Consider the following 21,077-nt stretch of genomic DNA (forward strand, 5'->3'; position numbering starts at 1 on the left):
CCTGCCTGTGTTACAACCAGGGCCTGCTGTTCTCTGTTGGCACAAAACAGTCTGCTAAAGCATCCTCGCTGCTGGGGTAGAATTTCTCCACCTTCCAACAGTGAAGTGGCAAGAAGGGACACTTGGTTGTCCTGTTTAAGAATTCCTGGATCCAATGTAATATTATGTGTCTGAAACTAATGTAACATTGTCAACTATACTAAAAAAGAAGAAAGGAAGAGGAAGGAGGGAGGAGGGAGAAGAAGGAGAAGAAAAAAGAATAAGGAGAAGGAGACAGAGACGGAGACGGAGACAAAGACGAAGAATAACATTATTATTATTATTATTATTATTATTATTATTATTAATATTCCTAGATCTGTAGTTGTGTAGCAAAAACATCCACAATAACTACCATAGGAGAAAAAAAATGTTGTCATACCACCTCACATCATTTATAAAAAAAGTCCCAGACACCTAAACACCTAACAGTGAAAAACACTCCTTCCCTCCCCTTCTTTCCTCTCCCCTCCCCTCCCCTCCCTCCCTTCCTTTCCCTTTCCCTTTCCCTTTTCCTTTTCCTTTCCTTTCTGCTTCATGCCCAGTGTGGAGCCCAATGTGGGGCTTGAACTCACGACCCTGAGATCAAGACCTGAGCTGAGATCAAGAGTCAGACTCTTAACCGATGGAGCCACCCAGGCTCCCAAAGAAGTATTTCTTAAATGGGACTCAACAAGTACATGTAAAAGCTAGTAACTCTGATTTAAAAAGACAAATTTAAAATATACAGTTAAATACCTTAAAAACTACAAACTGAAAGATGATATTTGAAATCTACACAACAGGTAAAGGATTAGTATCCAGCTTATATAAAGATCTCTGAGAAAAAGCCAGCAACAGAAAACACTGTCTTGACTATGCACAACAGTCAGACATTACCTCACATGCGTCAACTTTCCAAACAAAACATTAAGAACCCCAAAATATCTAGCATCCAAGAGGATGTGAAGAAATGAGAAAACTCATACACGGCTGATGGTGTCTAAGTGGACACCACTTTGGAGATTATTTTGGCAAAACCTAGTCAAGTTGAAAAGGTGCACAGTATCGACCCAGAAGCTTTTAAGACACTCTGTATGTGTGTGCACAGAGGCAAGTACAAAGACACCCCTTCGAACACCACGCCCACCCCAAGAAAAATGGGAAAATAGAATACAGCTACATGGTTCAATAAAGGCAGATCTCGAAGACATATGAAGTGACAACAGCAAGTTAGATAGATACTATGCTATGATTTATGTAAATTAAAAATATTACACGTTATAATTATGGTTATATACATAATAAAAGTAAAATGTGACTGGAGCGATATACTCATGATGTCTGTGTTGGGAGGAGGGAAGGGAATAGGAATGGGAAGGGTAACAAAGTGGAGTAAAAACAGAAATATTTATCCTGTTAAAAAAGAGCTGATGCCAATATTACAAAAATGTTAATATTTGTTCATCCTGGGCAATATAAACAGAGTGTCATATTCTTCTTCTCTGTGTTTTCAGTATTTTTCTCTACTTTTTCGTAAGAAAAGATAAAGCAATGTTGCCATATGTGGAAGACGCTAGAAGATGCTAGAATGCATTATAGTCTACAGAAGAATCAAATGGTGGGCCTGAAGCTACTTTAGGATCATCTGTTCCAACCTGTTTTTACAGATGGGAAAACTGAGGCCCAGAGAAGTAACTTTCTGCCGAAAGTCACACAGCTGGTCAGCAGCAGGTCATGACTATAGTCCAGGGCTTTGAGCGTTCAATGCAGCGTTCCAGGTGGATGTGAAGTAAGGCTTAGAGAATATGATCTCAAGGGGTTCCTGAGTGGCTCAGTCGGTTAAGTGTCCCAACTCTTGATTTCGGCTCAGGTCTGATCTCAGTTTGTGAATTCAAGCCCTGTGTCGGGTTCTGCGCTGTGCTGACGTGCGAAGACTGCCTGGGATTCTCTCTCTCTACCTCTCTCTCTGCCCTTCCTTCACTCATGCTCTCTCTCCCAAAATAAATAAACTTCTGAGAAAAAAAAAAAAGAATATGATTTCAATTTAAGAACCGAGAAGTAGGAATCTTTGGCACCTCCACGTAATTACATATTTCCACCTGTCAGCTCCTTCAGAGAGCGGAAACTGCATTTCAGCGTGCACTTTATAAATCTGAATAAAGGAACCCCCAAACAAATGCTGGGTCCCTTCTTTCACTAAAGAAGCAGTATAAACCACTTTTAAAATGAGACCCCAAAATTTCTTAAAACCTTTTCATTAAAAGGTAGACACAAAACAAAACAAAACTTAGACACAAGACCTGCAGGATAAGCTAGTCTAACCATTACATTTTTATTGAAATGAGACCAGAATAACTTAGGCTGGGGACAATTTGAATAACTGTAAATCACTGAACTATGCACATAAAATCATACTACTTAACAGGAGATCCCTGGCTATCTGGGTGTTTTTAGAGAATTCACTATTTCTAAGATTTTTTAAGTTTATTTTTGAGAGTGTGGGGGGGAAGGGGCAAAGAGAGAGGGAGACACAGGATCCCAGCTGTTAGCACAGAGCGCGACGTGGGGCTTGAACCCATGAACCATGAGATCATGACCTGAGCCAAAGTTAGATGCCTGAGCCTAGCCAACTGAGCCACCCAGGCGACCCTATAATGAGAGTTCTTTAGGAAGAGAAAGACTGCAGATAAAACACAAAAATAAGGAAAGAATAAAGAGCAGTAGAAATGGTTATTGTTGGTAAATGCAGATGAATATTCAAGTATATAAAACAAAAATAATGTCTTACAAGGTATGGAGATATGTATATATATAATCAACTGTAATAAGCAGCATGTCAAAGTAGTAAATGTTTCTTTTAAATTAGGTCCTATTAGATGAAAAATGTCTCTAAAATAATAGTAAAAGAATAAATAACATGCTAATAGAAGGGGAAAAGGGTATAATAATAACATTTGAGTAATTCAGAAGAGGCAAGAAACAAGAGAAAAAGGTACATAAAACTTGTAAGACAAGTAGAAAACAAATAAGACAGCACATATGAATCCAAATACATCAGTAATTTCATTAAATGTAACTGAATTACGTACTTCGGTTAAAAGACAAAGATTATCAGACTACATTTAAAAAAGAATAATATGCTGCTACAAGAGATAAAAACCAAATATAAACACACAAGGGTTGAAAGTAAAAGGATGAGAAAGATTACTATGCAAACACTAGCCAAAAGTAACTGAGACAGTCACACCAGTATCATATAAAATTAAACTTTAACACAAACAGCTTTGGTAGACAGAATGAAGGGCATTCCATAACAATAAAGCGGCCAATTCGCCATGAAGATAAAATAATTCTAAATCTATGTCCACTTAGTATAAACTAGCTTCAAAATGTGTAAGGAAAAAATGGACAGAAATAAGAGACCAAAAAAATTTGTAAACATAAGACTTCATCACCTCTCAGGAAATGATACGAGCTAGGTAAGATATCAGTAAGGATATAAAAGATCTGAAAAACTAAAATTAAGAAACCTGACCCAGTTAACATAATAAAGCACCAGTTATATTGTTTTATTTCTTAAAAAAATTTTTTTTAAATGTTTATTCATTTTTGAGAAAGAGAGACAGACAGAGCGTGAGCAGGGCAGGAACAGAGAGAAAGAATCTGAAGCAGGCTACAGGCTCTGAGTGGTCAGCACAGAGCCCGATGTGGGGCTTGAACTCATGAACCACGAGATCATGACCTGAGCCGAAGTCAGAGGCTTACCTGACTGAACCACACAGGCGCCCCTGGTTATATTCTTTTCAAGTGGACATGGAACATTTATAGAAATCTGCCACATGCTGGTTTATGTAATGGAAATCTCCATTAATTTCAAACAGCTTGAAACTATCAGAATATGTTTAATGATCATGTGAATTATACTAGAAGTAATTTTTTTACAAGACAAACTAGAAAGCCTCCAAATGTTTAGAAAGTAAGCAATATACATCTAAATAACTCACAATAGAAATCACAATAAAAAATCACAACAGAAATTAGAAAATGTTTTGAAACAAATGAAAATAAAACAAATAGCCTTTTAAACAGCAAATATCAAAAAACAAAAAGTGGCTGAAAATCAATGATCTAGCAAACATCTCAAGATCCAAAGAAAAGTGAAGATAATAAATATAAGAACCGAAATGAATAGAAAATCATTATTTGAGCCTTGAACCAGCTTCTTGTTTTTACATATAAAAAGTACTTTTGATGATTTTAAGAATACACTGGCTTTTCCAGTAATATGCCTACTGTGTACAGTAGGAAAGAGCGTACTTATATTTTGTTCAGAATTTTATCATCGTTTAAGAGTATCATGTCACCAATAGCAAAACTACTCACGGTACATAAAGTTATTGCACTGTTAGTGACTCTGTATATTGGTGCAAATATCTGACTGCTTCTCATATTGAATTATTACTTTATTATAAATCATTTTCTTTCCTTTCTATAAGAAAATTATAGACATTCCATAATATATGGAATAAGATATATATTACATATATAGATTTGTTATACAGGTAGTTTATATTATCTGTGCATTTCTCTTCAGAATAGTAAAGGAGAAATTTAAAAATATTCTTTACAGAATGAGAATATGGGGTCTGGCAGGGTTGAAAACAACTCGATTTGGTGATTTTTAAGGCCCTTCCAGTCTTACCATTCTGAGACTTTAAGTACCCATTATTTCTTAGAATAGGTTTGACATATTTTGCAAGTTGTGAGTGGCAGGCACTATATCTGGAACAGTATGGCATTTAAATCTAATAACCCTTATAATGGATACTATTATCATTATTTATCTGAGGGGATAAATTCAGAGGAGTTACATAATTTGTCCAAGTTTACATATCTAGGAAGTACAGAGTTGGTCTGATTCCCAAACACATGCCCTTTTCATTCATTATCTCCAACAAAAGGTAAACACAACATGTTACTTTAGCTAGAAAAGCTAAATATTATCTGTGTGCAGAAGGGAGGTTAGGCCAATGTAAACATTTATAAGAGATCCCTGTCCAACACAGCAGAGAGATGGGACTATATAAAGAGAGCAGTGATTTTCTTAAAGTCAGGACCAATTAAGGCAGTTATAAATGGAAGACATTTAAAAATATATTAGAATAAGTTTCAAGCCGTGCAAAGTTCACCAAAACAATTTTTATTTCCAGTGTTTAATTGGGTATGCACACAGGCATGACACAGGTTTGGATTCATTAAGTCCTCATGCAGAATTATATTCTTCTCGATAAAGAAGCCAGTTCCGTCCAGGTCACTATCTACACACCTATGTTACAACATTTATATCAAATCTGGTATCTGAAGAAAAGATACACATATAATATGTTCATTTAAGTTACGTATTTTACAGAAAGATTAAAAATTCAAGTCACACAAAACTCAAAAACTGTATTAAAAGTTTGAATATAAAACTCAGAGATCCACCTGGAATGACTAAAGAATGGAAGTTCCGTATCCACCTGTGTTAAAACTGGTAAATGTAATGAACTTTGTTACCAATAAAATGCGTTCATTTATTCAATGTAAGTTATCTAATTTTAACAATATGGCACCCTAATAACCAAATGGATTTTTATGATGAGGCACTTTTGTTAGTGATGAAACCAAAAGAACAAATTTGCTGCATACTAATAATGCCAGCTATTTTCTTCAGTAATCTTGGGTATACACTATGTAGTAAGTTGCAACAAATACCTTGCTCATTTGTATACAACTATCCTATATATATATATATATATATATATATATATATATATATATATATATATATATATGTTCTTCTGGCTGTAGTAATGCACTGTAAAGCTATTCCACAGTGCAAAATGATGAAACCAGCCCAAATGAAGGCTGCATAATAACAATTCTGGTACAAGAAAATATTTACAGAGTTACTGGAACGTGTAACAGTAGCTTTTTTTATTTGCTATGGAGGACATACCCCAGTTTAAAGACAGGGATGCAACTGTGCTTTATCGCCGGGGTTTCAGACAGTCGAGGAGGCTGGGCATTATAATGCTGCAGAACTAGCGTGTTGGCTCATGTTCTGGAAGCTTTCTCCATTTATTTGGTCAGGTGACTGGGGTGGGCTGGAAAGAAGGGGCCTGTTGGTTGAAGCCAAGGTACCGGGAGAGCCGCCCGCGTCGGCCTGGGAGGACAAAGGTGCGTGGGCCGTGGCTCCTTCCAAGGCGCGCGAGCTCTCCGGCTGGGGGCCCCCGGTCTCCCCTCTGCTGAGGTCGGAGGCGCTGGTGCGCAGGCGCTCCCTGGCCAGCCAGTCTGAGATGGAGAGGTCCTGGGCTGAGCACTTGGGCTTTAACCGATTCACAGCTGAAAGTTCGGATTCCCTCTCCGCACCCTGCTCGTGCGCCTTCCAAAAATTCAAAACACTGATCTCGGCGGCATCTCTGTGCCCTCCTAGCGTGTGCCGCCGTTTGATGTTTTTCCTCTTGGCCGCCTCGGCGCTCGCTTTTTGGGTTCCTACTCCGAACATGTCGTCGGCCGGCGCCCGGGGTCTCAGTTTTAACCGATCTGCTATCTTGGTCTTCCAAGTGGGCTCCTGTTTTTCGGATTCACTTCGGGTCGGTGTCAGTAAACTGCCCGTCGACTTTCCTTTCTTCATGACGTCAAACACCCGGGTTATGGCAGGGGCTTCTCGGTCGCTCTTGGCATCCCCGAGGCTGCCGCTGTCGGACTTGAACCGCGCCGATTTCTTCCTGGACAGGGTGTCGCACTCGATCAGCTTGTGGGAGCTGAAGAGCTGCCTTCGGCTGTCCAGGCTCGGTGTCAGACTTCCCTCCGTGCAACTGACCTCGCTGCCTTCCGAGTTCCTCCGGCTCGCCTTCCCGGCCTCCTGCAGCTTTCCCCGGAAGAGCCTGTCCGGGGCCAGGGCCGCGGGGAACACGGGGAAGTCACTCTCGCTGTCCGTCTCGACCGGCCGCCCCTCGCTGATGAGCTCGCTGCGCTCGTCGTCCGCCTCGTCCCCCTTGCTCTCGGCCACGGAGCGCACGTCGGGGCTCAGCCGGCTGCAGTCCAGGCTGGCCGGGTACACGGTGGGTGGCGCGGCGGAACAGTCGGAGGTGGCGGTGCCCACGGTGGCCAGAACCTCGCCGCGTTTGCTTTCCGGGCTGGTGGACGTCTTGGTGGGAGGCCTGGCCGGAGAAGCCTGCGAGGAAGTGCTGGGCAGAGGGCCAGAGTCGGACCCCGGCTCTTCCAAGTGGGAGGACGACTTGTGCGCGGCCGGGGATCTGGAGCTGTCTCTCAGCAAGGGGAAGCGGCCGCTCAGCGTCGGAGACTTGCTGTGCCTCGAGCTGTGCGGGGGTGAGGGTTCTTCCGACGGCGCGCTCTCCTGCCGCGGGGGCGTCTTTTCATCTTTTGGGGCACCGCTGTCCTTCTTGGCGCTGTTTTCTTTGGAAAGGACGAGCCTTTGCTTTCTGCACAATGCCTCACTCTCTTTTTTGGACTCCTCTTTAAGGTCATTGTGACACTGTTCTGTGCTCTCTTTCTTAAAAAACACACTGTCCAGTTCGTCTTCTGAGCTGCTGGGCTGCGCCTTTTCTTTGGGCTTTTTCCTCTTGCGACTAGCGGCCGCGAATATGGAGGACACGAGCAGTTCCCTGCTGTACTGGTCTCTTCCAGATCCCCACGAGCCCTGAGAGGCAATCAGAGAAACGAGGCTTTCAACACAAGGACGCCACGGAGCTCGCCTGAAGAGGCCTTCCCCCAAACGTTTCTTACCGAGTTAGCTCTACGGAAGCTCTACGCACACTACAGAGTGTGGGGTTTTGTGCCTCCGTGTGACCTGGTCCCAAGAGACATTTTTCTTTCTTTATGACCAGTTCCATGTCTTGGTAACTGGTGGTATTTATCTGGCAAGTCACAGCGCACATACATCCGTCTTTCACAGGGAAATAGTTCGTGCTTAGAGCTACCTAGAGCTCCTATTCTTGTTAGTTTCCCTGCACCTACCGACTGCCCCTGCTTGTGCAATGCTGGACCTACTTCAGGTTCCTTAATCTGGAACACAGGTTTGAGAGTTAATATTTTGACAGAGTTGCATACAATATTCTGCCATGGGTTACTAACATTGTATGACTGACTTCCGTGTTCTAATTACAGACGCCATATGATACACATCTGGTATCAGATAAGCTCATTAAGGGAACCCTTTGGTCTTGCATTAGTTCAGCCAGACTGGGTCTTCAGACTTGCCTGGGCAAATCAGGTAGGGAAGGTCTCATTTATCTCAAGGTAACAACAAAACCAGACAATTCAAATAATGTAAGGTCAGTTAAAGATCTTAAATCCTTACCATAGAAGCACCATCATTGCTAAAGCTGTAGTGCAGGCTACTGGTTTCCTTAGCTATGCTCAATAGGGTCTTGACGACAACTATTTAATTAGTTTCTTCATAATGCCTATCTGCTAAGTCACGGGTAGTGGTGGGCGAGGGGGTCAAGAAACATTTGATCACAGACCGTGGAAGACAAGCAGGAAAGCAGGAAGTATGCTGAGTAATAGAAGCAGAAAGTGTGTTTCTCTATTGTCATAAAGATCTGACACAAACTAAAACTACCGTATCAAAGTCGTAAAAAAAAAAAAAAAAAAAAAGGAAACATTTAGGCTGTTGTATGAAAAAGCATTCACCACAATAAAATCACAGATTAAGAGAACTTTGTTTTTATGGGCTGGAAAGGAACGCCCGGTTATCCAGTATCCTTCTAATTGGTTATCTACATTTTAACGCCTTCTGCTGAAGATTGTAGTGGAGAATGGTTGCGGTTGGACTCTGAATCAAGCCTGACCTTCCTTCCTCTGGCTTGCCACACAGAACACTGAGCAAGTGATTTACTTTCCAACATCTCAATTTCATTTATTTAACCAAGACAAAATTAGATTACATTAAGATTTCCTAGGGTCCCCTACAAAATCCTATGATTCTGTGATCATATACGTGTTGGAGCAAATAATTTGGCTGTGGTTATTTTACAATTGAAAAATTGCTACAAAGAATTATACTACTTGTATATCCACCGTATTACAGGCAGAATACAACTACCACCATTGTTAACATGGAAAAGCTGTTATAACAACAGATTAAGAAATATGCACCTAGTAAGAGGGAAGGAGAGATTTCAAGTAACTCTGAAATCTCAAATATAACATCCAAATCTAAATCTGAAATCCTCTGGCAAAAAAACCCAACAAAACAAAACAAACAAACAAAAAGGAAACTGTCCTAGATCAAAGAAGCCTAAAGAAACATGACAATAAAATGCAAGGAGTGATCCTTCATTGCATCCTGTATAGGGAAATAAAAAACAATTTACATCATTGGGACAACATGGAAAATTTGTATAAAAACTCTACATTAGAAATAATAATGCTGTGTACTCATGCTAAGTACCTGGGTATTACGATTACCCTGTAATTTTATAGGACAATGCCCTGTTGTTTGGGGGTGGATGCTGAAGCATTTAGGGATAAAGTGTTATCGTGTCTATATGTAACTCTCAAATGATCGACCCCCACATGTATATCAAGATTTACCAAATGATGAATCTAAGGCAAAAGGTGTGGGCGCTATTTTTCTGGTAACTTTTCTCTAGGTTTAAAATTTTTCAAAATAAAAAGCTGGGGCCAAAAGCCAGTAAAAATCACAACATAAGTTATAGCAAATGGTGTGATGTGACTGGAATATTTTGTAAAATTTCTGGCAAGAATTATAATTTAATCATACACAGCCCCGTTATGGAATTTAAACACGATATATAAATCTCTCGTCTCATTTCTGAATAGAACAATGTTTTAGGAAGTTTCTTGACAATTCTAGTTGCTACTGTCTCAGCAGAGCAAAGTTTGGACAAAGTGAACTAATAAAAAACTTCCCAAAACTACTCAAAATGTTGTATAGTTTGGCAGTGTTGTCAATGGCATACAAATTATGCAAAAATACTGAGTTTGCTGAAAGGAACCGAGAATATATATTTTGTTATGAAATATGTATCATTCAGAAGAATGTGTAATAGTCACAAAACCTATATTACTACTGAAATATTTACAGATGAAATACGATGCTTGAACTTACTTCAGAGTAGTCCAGGAGGAGGGAAGTGGGTGAAATGCACATGAAACAAGATGGCCAGCCACGTGTTAATTGTTGAGAATGGATAATGGTTCCATGGGGACTCGTTATACTATCCTCTCTGCTTTTGTGTGTGTTAGAAAATTGTCATGTTTAAAAATGAAAAAGTGTCTACTCCTCTGGTTTAGGCTAAACTATGCTGAGAGAAACCCAACATTCCAACTCAAAATCCAGTATTCTACCATATTCTAAGAATCCATTCTTCCCTTTAAAAGACTTTGTCGGTCTGTGTCCGGAAACGCAGAAAGGGATGCATTTGTATACTCATCACAATAATCAGCCACAAGGCAACTCTCCCCGCCCCCTCCCCGCCCCCCGCCCCCGACCAAAAATCAGCCACAAGGCAACTCTCCCCGCCCCCTCCCCGCCCCCCCGACCAAAAATCAGCCACAAGGCAACTCCTCCCCAAAACTGTACGAAACAATTTACCTTAGATTTTGTTGAGTCACTAGTAGCTGAATCTGTGAGAAGTTAAATAAAACACGGTCAGTATCAGCCAATGTGTACTGCTTTCAACGGACAATGCAAAACTTATGGAAAGACAGGCACAGAACAAAATGTGAAAGCAGAACTCAAACAGAACAAGAGAACACAGTGGATAGTCAGAGCTCACAAAGATGCAAGCTGCACCACAGAAAGCCACCGCCATGAAAGGATGCTGTGAATTGAAGGCAGAGTCAGCTCGATGATAGGAATGGCAAAGGAGCCCTGGACTAGACAAGAACAGAAGCGCTAGTGTTTAATCGAATTTCTAACGAGTAAATCTAGCAATAAAGAAGCTGGAAGACCTTTGTAAGAATTGTACTATGTACCACATCCTGTATCTGAAACTGATACACAATGTAGAACTTTCAAGACTGTCAGCTGGCCTCGCTGCGAATTGAGACACTCATACTCGGTGTGCTTATGTTGATTTTTGTCAGACCGTCAGACTTCAATTTTGTAAGCACGTACTGCATGCATACGGATGCATTAGGTAACCCTGCTTCCAGGTCACTTTGGTTTGTAAATAATGCTGATCTTTGTGCTTTAGACCCCAGGGTCACATCTGTGCAGTCAGGGATCCTTTTGACTAGTTTGGTCAAATTGCTACCAGTTTTGTAATTATCTATCACAAATGCTATTATGGAAATGGAAAAATGGAGACCATAATTTTCACTGTCTGGCAAAAACTCAGATTATACAATTAGAAAGAGGGTAGGAAGGGGCTAGCGCTATTCAGGAGAGTACCAATTGTGCAATTTTTGTCTTTCAACTTGAGGGAAATTGATTTTCAAAATTAATGAGCTGAGCCCCATGCCACGCCCCTTTGAACACATGGCTAAATGCTTTATGACTTTAAGAACTGGTGGACCATACCATGCTATTTCTCCTCACGGTCTGCTTCAGAAATAACAAGAAACAGCAGAAAAACTTTTAAGAGAGTAGTATTGATCTGTTTACAATAATCTTGAAGAGAAAATTTACACCACAGATCAACCAGGTTTGCATTTACAAGAATCGGGGGTTTCTGCAGACAAGGCAGCTACAGTGTGGACAGCAATCCTCCTTCTTCCTACAGCTCCAGCTGTCCATCAGGGCCACCACAGAATCCACTAGCGACATTACCGTGTGATAGACTCCTCCCACTTCGCCTGTTCAACATCAGTATAGATTTGCCTGTGTCAGTAAGTGCTGAAAAAACCCTTTAGGACTCAAACAAGAACTAGAGACAAAGGGAGAACAGCGTGTGAAACAACATGCTAGATTTAGTGCAACAGTTTGGCAGGCGAAAATTGTCAGCAAAAGAGCCTAGGAAAACCACTACTTAACCAGACATTAGGGCGGCAAGAGAAAAACAGAAGAAAACGTCAAATAGATTGACTTTTTTACTGTGACATCTCTAGTGACAAATAATATACTGCATTTATGAAAATGGTGCCCACTTAGCAGTTCAACATATTTCGCTGGCTGCTTTCAAACAGAATGTCTAGCTCAAGAATAAGAACTACTTATATACAGTCCAGATCATACTTTCTGCCATCACAGCAACCACATATTCAGTAGCATATATCTGTTTTACCTTGTGATGACTATTACATGGAAACTGTGAATTAAAAAAAAAAGAACAAAACAGTGGTTTGCATGCTCATTTCCCTCCTATTTCCATTCGGACAAGCATTACAATTCCATGCACTGCCAATGGCATTATAGTCACTGGAAGATAATTAAGATCAATCAGAAAAGGAAGATTACGTTTTTTTATTAGTAGAAAGGAAAGAAAAATAAAGTAGAAGAAGAAGAAGAGGAAAAGGAAAAAAAAAATCACAGTGAATTGTTACTTGTGACTGATTTGTTCTTTCATGTTATTAAGAATTTAGCTTTTAACCTAGAGATCAACACTACCCAGGCAAAAGTTACCTGATACATCTCCAGGGGAGACTCCTGTCCTTCCAATGTTGGTGAGTAAATGATCTATGTTTGGCACTGGCTGGGACTCTACTGTGTTTTCCTCCTGCACTGTTGTCTATGGTTAATAAACAAACATCTCTTCATCATCTCTTCAAAGATACTTTAAAAGTCAAACAACATTTAGCAAAAGACACATTACTGAGTGGAGCACATGTGCTTAACTTTTTACACCGTTTACACATAGTTGATTAACTACAAAATAAGCATCATACTTGTATTTTCATTAGACCAGAAACTGAGGAGCTATAGACCTGCTTCCGGGGTGCAAAGCAGACAATAGCATACAAAGCAGGAAGGTGACACTGTTGTGTGGCATCAGGATCTGGTGTCCCAAATGAGAACAAGTCAGTACAAATGCTGACGGACAATACTTACAAGAGGCTCTTCAGCACCTTCTTCTGTGAAAAACCAGTCATGCTGAAAGTTAAAATAAAAAAGGTGAAAAGAGAAATGAAATAACCCCCTACATAGATCTATATTTTGGAGAATAATATAGGAAAAGAAAAAGGTAATTTTCTCAGTAAAAAAAAAAAAAAATTATAATCAAATTCTGTCCTACCAAACATCAGCTGCTTACAACAAAAGGATTTTCTTGAGGAGACGAAGCCTGAACTTACGTGCTGGATAAGCGTCTCTACGATCTTGTACTGGTCTGGCATGTGAGTGACCATGTGGGTCATGTTATCTTCAGATGTTCTCACAAGAGTTGGGCCAAACACTATTGCTAGGTTTCTGGGTTCCATCTGGAACAAAGGATGTTATTGAAAGATATCAGAATGTCTCTTAAGAAAGTAGGCTTAAATTCCCATTGCGTGTTTGGCATTTTATTTCTGAAAGGTTCTTTTGATGAAAAAGAATTCAAAGAAGAATGGTTGGTTGATTGTGTGTAAAAAAAAAAAAAAAAAAAAAAAAATGCTTCCTAGTTAGGCTTTCTATAAGCTCATCTACACCTAACTTCTTTTTCCTGCTTTAATGACACGTACTATGCTTAACTGGCATTCGTTTTTTTCAATGAAGTCTTTGATTGCAAGCGACTGATCTGGTTCAAAACTAGTATTATGACAGCTACATTAACTGACAAAAATATGAAAATCAAAGGAAAAAAACATTCACGAAAGAAGAGGGCAACCCTCTCCCCTCAAAAATGAAAAACTGGAAAAGGTGCTCAGAGACACGTAACGTTTTCCAAATTTGTCCCTGTAGTACATTAAAAATGCAAATATTTAAAAACCTAAAGTCCAGAAATACTCTTTTCTGACCAATTTTTACTTCAACGAAAACAAAGCTGTCCACTTATCCTTGTGCCAATCTGAATGCCTCGATAGGGCATGCTTTTATGTTTGAACATTCATTTCCACGATATTTTGTATTCCTTGTTTAATTACATAGTTATCTAATGTATAGATCCTTTGTTTCCCTTTGTTATATCTTACAGTGTCTGGTGTCATATTTTGAATTTAGGATTTGATTAAAATGTCAAATAGCTTTAACCAACCCTGGAAACGTACCAGGAGGCTAAAAAAAATCACTGCAGTACTCAAAGAGTCAAACTGGTTCAGGGGGCCCCACTGCTATACTATTTTGGGAGAGCCAGGCGCATGCCCACACGCGTGCATACACACATTTTAGGTATGGTGCAAAGTGGAAAACGCACAGACTTCCTGTTCTGAAGTAATTTTTATGCATCAAATATGTTAACTACCGTAATACATGCATTATTACACTGTGCTCACTGCAGAGATATAAGTAGAAATTGCGATCAAAGTCAGTATTTTCATAGAAAGCTGACTTGGTGGAAAGAAAATCTGACAACAGGAAAGGCTGACTTGAACTGGGCTCACAGGCCTGTTTCTTATTTTCCCTCCGGGAGATGTTGTCCTCTTATTCCTCCATCTGTACTGGTGAAAGTGGCTCACAAAATAAAGTCCATCTCAAAGGTCTCATGCAAAATTTTTGCTAGATTCATTTACATTTGTAGACTAATGGTAACGCACATTATTATTTCTGGTATACAGTCGTATTTATTATGCGGGTATATACTTGTAGCTGGCTCCTCCATAAGACTAATAACACAGGTAGTTCGCAGTTTATTTAGTCGTTCATTATTTAAGGCAGATTCTGTATTTTTTGAAAGATGTTCCAGAAGTGTCATCAAATAAGTCAGGGAAATGAAATGCCTTAGCCACTTCTTCAAGAGTCACAGTGTTAGTTAACATATTAAAACCACTAAAAAAAATCTACAGTAAAGAAAGTTAAATGTTGTTAAGTGTTGTTTAATTCAGTGCTTTCTACACTGATTAGACCATCAACCGCTACTTTTCCAGTGCTTCTAATACCAGCAAAAGTGATGAACTGATCAATGATGTAATGCACTTTGGGGAATGCTGAAATAATTAGAAAATACTTCAGCTATAATTGTATCGAGAACTCTTTGGATTCTACTGGATGAACTTCTGGAAACAGTACAGTCAATCTCTCTCTTGTTTTTTCCTTTTTCCTTTTATAGCCCTATCACTACTGAGGAAATTGAGAGCCTGAAGGATATTATAACACTGCTTGTAAACTGCTCAATCTGCAGGGAAAGGGCTTGACACTGTTCTCACACTCCAGCCTTACTACAGCTGTGAGCAACTGTCTTCCAGAACACCACAGACACTAAACTGACTGAATCGATGCTTTTCTCTACCTTAAGCAGGCATAACCCTTAGAAAAGGGGGACAGGGGGCGCCTGGGTGGCGCAGTCGGTTAAGCGTCCGACTTCAGCCAGGTCACGATCTCGCGGTCCGTGAGTTCGAGCCCCGCGTCAGGCTCTGGGCTGATGGCTCGGAGCCTGGAGCTTGCTTCCGATTCTGTGTCTCCCTCTCTCTCTGCCCCTCCCCCGTTCATGCTCTGTCTCTCTCTGTCCCAAAAATAAATAAAAAACGTTGAAAAAAAAATTTAAAAAAAAAAAAAAAAAAAAAAAAAGAAAAGGGGGACAGCAGTGTCCTGAGCTTGTGGTATTCTGTGTTTTTCTTCTCCAGAAGCCAAAATGACTTCGTTTAAATATTTGTCAGTAATGCTGAGCTTCAGAAAACCATCATTTTGCAACCTCTAATGATATAATGGGTTTAGGCAACAATCACCAGTGACGGATAAAAATGATGAATGAAGACTACAACGGTATCAACCAAACACAATGTGTGGAACTTCAGATAATGATTTAAACAAACAGGTGTACAAAGACATTTCTTGAAACCAATCAGGAAAAACTGAACACAAACTGAGTATCAGATCATTTCGAAGGGTAACTAATCTTGGTGTGTTTGTTTGATAAAGGGAATGCGATGGTGTTGTTTAAACAAGCAAACAGGAAGGTCTTATCTGCTTAACACAAAACAAACCAAGAACAGGTCAGTTTTGCTGTATACACCACTTGGTACATCTGGATCACTGTAGCACGCAAAAGTGTCACAAATGGTGCCTATCCAAAATACTGATACACAGCTGAAAAATAAAAGAAGGTTTTGACTTTTTTAAAATTTTTCTTGCTGGATAAATGTGAAAAGAAATGTGTTTTTCAAATGGTGACAACTGATATTTTGGGATCTTTTCCTTTTAAGGGTGATCTTTACGGGGGCTCACCGGCCAACAGGATTTCAGAGCCTTTGCTGAATTGTAACCCCGTTTTTGATAGACGTGAAGCAATGAAACTTATCTTTTCAACTAAAGCCACTGAAAGTATACCTCTTCCATATGTACTTTACTCACCTTATTTTTTTCTGAATTTTCTGCCACTGTCTTCAGATGAGCAGAAAGGAACTTAAGAGTTTCGTAATGATGTTCGGGCAAGTCGTGGATCTGAAACATATTAGTTTCATGGTGGATTTAAAGGCTGAATTTCAGTTGTATCTCCAAAAATAGAAAATAATACCTACTAGTCTTTTTAATGTTTTCAGACGGTCTAGAGGATCTTCTTTACGGTTGGCCTCAATGAAGTCGGCATATTTATCTGACAACAATAAGAACAATAAAAAGAAATTTATCTTAAATTGCTTAGGTGGGTTATAATCTGGATTTCCTCTGAGGTTCAACTTCAAAACACCACACACACATTTAAAATGTAGGAATGACCCCAAATAGCCTTTGAAATGTAAGTCTCCAAACCTGCTACTGTTTTTAACGATCCTCTAAGATTTATCATCAAATAAAATTCCCTAAAATGTGAGTTCTCTGAGGGTACTGTCCTCTATTTGTAGTCTGTCCATTCTTTTCTCCCCCCAACCACAACATTGAGAACAGTGTCTTAATAAGTCAAATATTTGGCTCGACTGAAAAAATGTTTTTCTACTAATTGTACCGTAGTATGTCTGAAAATTTTGACAGAGGACAATAACACATTTTTAATCTGACAAGTAAACATGCATGAACGGGATAAGATATGTTTTATTGAACCTACATAATTTTATAAACTTTTTCACTGAAATTTATCAGGAGGAAAAACCAATCTGAATGACAAAAAATAGCTATAATTTTAAAGAAAATAGCCATAATTATGGTTTACACAGAAGTAACAAGTAAATAAAATCTCCTGCTTCCTTTAACAAAATATTTTCTCCAGGTTCAATTTAATATTCTCTGGCTTTCCAACAATGTCATTTTAAACTATTTCAACTGGTATCTTTTGTGTGGGAGTTCACTCACCATTCGTGAAGAGAGGCTCAGGGAGTTTTCTGAAGAAGGATTTTAGTAGACTGCTTATCACATTCAAATCTCGCCATTTCTGGGGGTGCAAAAATAGAAATGTGGCATTTTTGTTGTCAGTGCTACTACCAAAGGGGAAAAAAAAACACAGATCAGGTATTCAAACAGATATAAACACACTTACATCGTCTTGTATATCAATATCCGCCATTCCCTTGTTGAGCTCCTCCTGCATACTTGAGATGGCTGCATTATTTCCAGGAACTCTGTAAATACCTGTATATTCAAGACCTCTTTCTTCAACTAATTTGCAACATATGTCAACTATTAATGGAATATACTGCAAAACAAGAAATAAATATTTTATTTAATACAGCACAAATGTTCATATTTGTTAGTAGATGTATATCGTAGCTAAAAGGCCCTTTCCATCCAAGAGGAAAAACATCAATCACTGTTGTTTGATAGAGAGAAAATGAAGAATGCAGACATGGCAGAACCAGGAATAGATCAAAGCAGCAAGAGAGATTTGGGACAGTGGGAGGAGAACAATTAGGTCAAGACAGAGAGAGGAGGGTCCCCAGGGAGATGAAGGTCTGAAGAGGAAACGAGGAAAGTCTGCAGTAATGAGAATGTGGGCATGACTCAGGTGGATAAAGGGGAACAAGGTCAAAAAAAGAAGAGGGGGAGAGAACAACATCAGTCAACTCATGACACAAATCCTAACATGGATGCTGTATACACACACGCACGTGCACACATACACACACACACACACACACACGCACATTTACATTTATTATTACTTTCTTAATCAGGTTCTTGTTCTCATCCTTCTTTTAAGATGCTAAAAGCAGAAACACACAGGATTTGAAAATGAACTCTTACCATTTCAGATACATTTCAGATATATTCCTAATGGATGAATCATGATTCGATTTCAGAGTGAATACGTTAGAAAAAAATGCGTTTATAGATAAAATTACTCAGCACACCCTGACAGGTCAGCAATGCTCAGGGAAGCTGGGTCTGCTAGGAGGAGGAACATGCTGGGCAGACTGACACACACTCTCTGTTATCTGACTGGCTGTGTACTCAGGTCCTACAATGATTATAATTGAACTAGTGACTGTAGGAAATCCAGGTGGCTGGGATCTCATACCCGATTGGTGTGTGCGGGTGGGCAGTCATCTAGTCTGACACCGAACGTTCCTGTAGCAGTAGGCTTTTTTTCAAACGTCTTTCTCATAATACTTGGAATGCCTTTTCTCCACGTGCCTTTGTCTTTTGGGGGACTGGTATCGTCTTTTGTTATGCAAGAAAAAGACATAAGAAAAAAATGAAAACAAGCACAGTTAAATCATGTCCTTTATCAATATTTCTATAAATCAGAGTCCTGTCTTATAAATAATATCTCCTATATTTATCAAAAATATTATATTCTCTTCTCTTCCTAACATAGCACTCCTTCTAACCTTCTATGTAATTTAATCAGAATCTGTTCCGCTTCTCCACCCTTTTACAACCTGCAGTTTTCTTTAAAACAGTCAGGAAATTAGGATCAATGTGACTTCTTGATAGTGAGATTTTAGCAAAAGGAAACATGATGGTTTTATCTGACAATGACAGTGCCTGTGTCCTCTGCATTAATCACATTTGCAGTGTCTTTTACGTAGATGTATGTGTTATATTTTCCTTCACTTCATCTACTACAAGACAAAGACTCATCTTAAGGGAAAGGGCCCATTAGCCTAGACCAGGTCCAAGGTGACCTTTGAGCTAGCTCACACTGGGCTGAGGTCAGCAGAAATGGTACAGAGAAACATGAAATACCTTTAAAATCCCAATCTTAAACCACTGTATTTGTCAAATTTCTCCAGAAATGCTAACATCAGTACCTTTACTGAGAAGTTTCCTTTCTGACTCTTCCTTGGGAGAGTGTGGACTTTGAGTCTTTGGCTCTGATTTAGCACCAAGCAGAGTCTGCCGGATGCTGAGACTCTGGCGAGGTGTTTTTGGCAACTGTTCTGCTTTGCTGCTGAAAGAAACGAACATTTCTTAACAATTATGTATTTTACATCCAAAATAACTTGTAGGCATGATGGGATTCTCACCTCATCAGACTGTTATATTCTTTTATTCTTCGACTAATTAGATCCCTGTTAGTCACTCCAGTGTCCTACAGAATGAACAGGAGGTAAGATTAGAAAATCAATTCTAAACTTAAGTGGGGATCTCTACTTATTTTTTGAAGCTCTTTATTGTACTACATTGCTTAGTAAATACAAACCCTATATTCTCAGTGCGCTTGTTTTGAAACCTCTGTTCAACATCACCCAACATCACTCTGCAATAAATGATCCAAATACTTCCCATCCACTGCCAAAAGAGCTTTCTGTTTCTTTTCTGTACTCCTACGATACCTAGACTAAAGCCAGCAAGCAGCAGGTGTTCAAACTTATCCATCTGACATTTTTTATCAATGGCAGAAAGCAGAGAGTCATTTTTTTCCCCTCTAACACCAGAAATGATCAGCATTTCAAAATAATACAGTTGTGGGGGCGCCTGGTGGCTCGGTTGGTTGAGCGTCCAACGTCGGCTCAGGTCATGATCTCATGGTTTGTGGGTTCAAGTCCCGTGTCGGGCTCTGTGCTGACAGCTCAGAGCCTGGAGCCTGTTTCAGATTCTGTATCTCCCTCCCTCTCTGCCCCTCCCCGCTCCCTTTCTCTCTCAAAAATAAATAAACATTAAAAAAACCCCAGTTGGATAAAGGATAGAAAAATACTGTCAAAATTTGTTAATGATGAATCATAGAAACATTGAGATTGGGGGTGACTTAGTGTCAGAAATGGTACTTAGATTATCCGAAGAGAAAAGCACAAAACTGGGCTTTTCAAGTTCAACAGATTAACTTTTATAATATGCTATACGGTAAACTCAGATTTGACCATGAAGTGATGATTGTTTTCTACTGATTCCAATTATACTTCGACATGTATCCCCATTTTTTTTATTAGTCTCATTTTGATTAGAATGAACAATTCAATTTACAAATATACTTTGGAGTCAAACAATCTCGAGTTCAAATACTCTTCCTACCAAGCAGCTGAGAGATCACACAGTTAAGATCGACAGTAAGATCGCCTGGGTTTAAATTCTGGCCCTGACACTTACCAGCTGTGTAACCTGGAGGAAATTACTTAACCTCTCTTTGCCAGTGTCCTTGTTTATAAAACGGTGATGACACATTCATATGGTTGCTGAAATTTATTCATGTAAAAAGTTCTTACTCTCCCTGTTTACTCTGAAAAACTTCAAGTCTGAAGCTTTACAGTGGTGGTGTAAAACAAAGGTTGTATTGAAATGGATCTGGTGTTAATTTTTAACTACAAAGACGGTAGGGTGTAAACTATCAGAGAGAAAAGCACAGACTTTTTCCTAAGACCTAAGACCTTTTTTCATAATCTGAATTGACGTAATGGAAATGACGACATTAGAGAACATAACTTTACAGTTAATCTGGGTGTCCCTGTGCACCGTGAGTTAAGGGAAAAGAGTGTTGTGCTTTCTTTGTGTGTGCCCTAACAATGAGCACAAAAGGTGAGAACAATGTGTAAGAAACACTGTGTTAATGATATGAGAAGATACTCTTGAGCAAAAGTTACAGACTTAATCACCACCGAATGTGCACTGTCAGGTTTATAATTATGTACCCTGAAAACACTAC

At 39.4% G+C, this 21,077-nt stretch overlaps 1 protein-coding gene across 8 annotated transcripts in view; it reads right to left on the reverse strand.

Moving 5' to 3' along the window:
* Positions 1-5,205: 5,205 nt before the first annotated feature.
* ARHGAP21 (Rho GTPase activating protein 21) overlaps positions 5,206-21,077 on the reverse strand; it is a 136,854-nt gene continuing 120,982 nt past the window's right edge. For 6 of the 8 annotated variants that reach the window (XM_078450334.2, XM_078450335.2, XM_078450336.2 and 3 more), the window contains 12 exons: positions 19,465-19,529; positions 19,249-19,388; positions 18,513-18,655; positions 17,535-17,690; positions 17,351-17,429; positions 16,585-16,658; positions 16,418-16,507; positions 13,288-13,413; positions 13,046-13,087; positions 12,620-12,725; positions 10,649-10,680; positions 5,206-7,726 (listed from right to left, as the gene is read on the reverse strand). In XM_078450334.2, the coding sequence (XP_078306460.2) occupies positions 6,089-7,726; positions 10,649-10,680; positions 12,620-12,725; positions 13,046-13,087; positions 13,288-13,413; positions 16,418-16,507; positions 16,585-16,658; positions 17,351-17,429; positions 17,535-17,690; positions 18,513-18,655; positions 19,249-19,388; positions 19,465-19,529 (2,691 nt within the window). In that variant the 3' untranslated portion in view covers positions 5,206-6,088. The remainder of the gene's footprint in view (positions 7,727-10,648; positions 10,681-12,619; positions 12,726-13,045; positions 13,088-13,287; positions 13,414-16,417; positions 16,508-16,584; positions 16,659-17,350; positions 17,430-17,534; positions 17,691-18,512; positions 18,656-19,248; positions 19,389-19,464; positions 19,530-21,077) is intronic. The other 2 variants (XM_078450340.2, XM_078450338.2) reach the window with 1 other exon arrangement.

The sequence above is a fragment of the Panthera onca genome, chromosome B4 (assembly GCF_046562875.1).
Source record: "Panthera onca isolate mPanOnc1 chromosome B4, mPanOnc1 haplotype 2, whole genome shotgun sequence".
Taxonomy (NCBI): Eukaryota; Metazoa; Chordata; class Mammalia; order Carnivora; family Felidae; genus Panthera; species Panthera onca.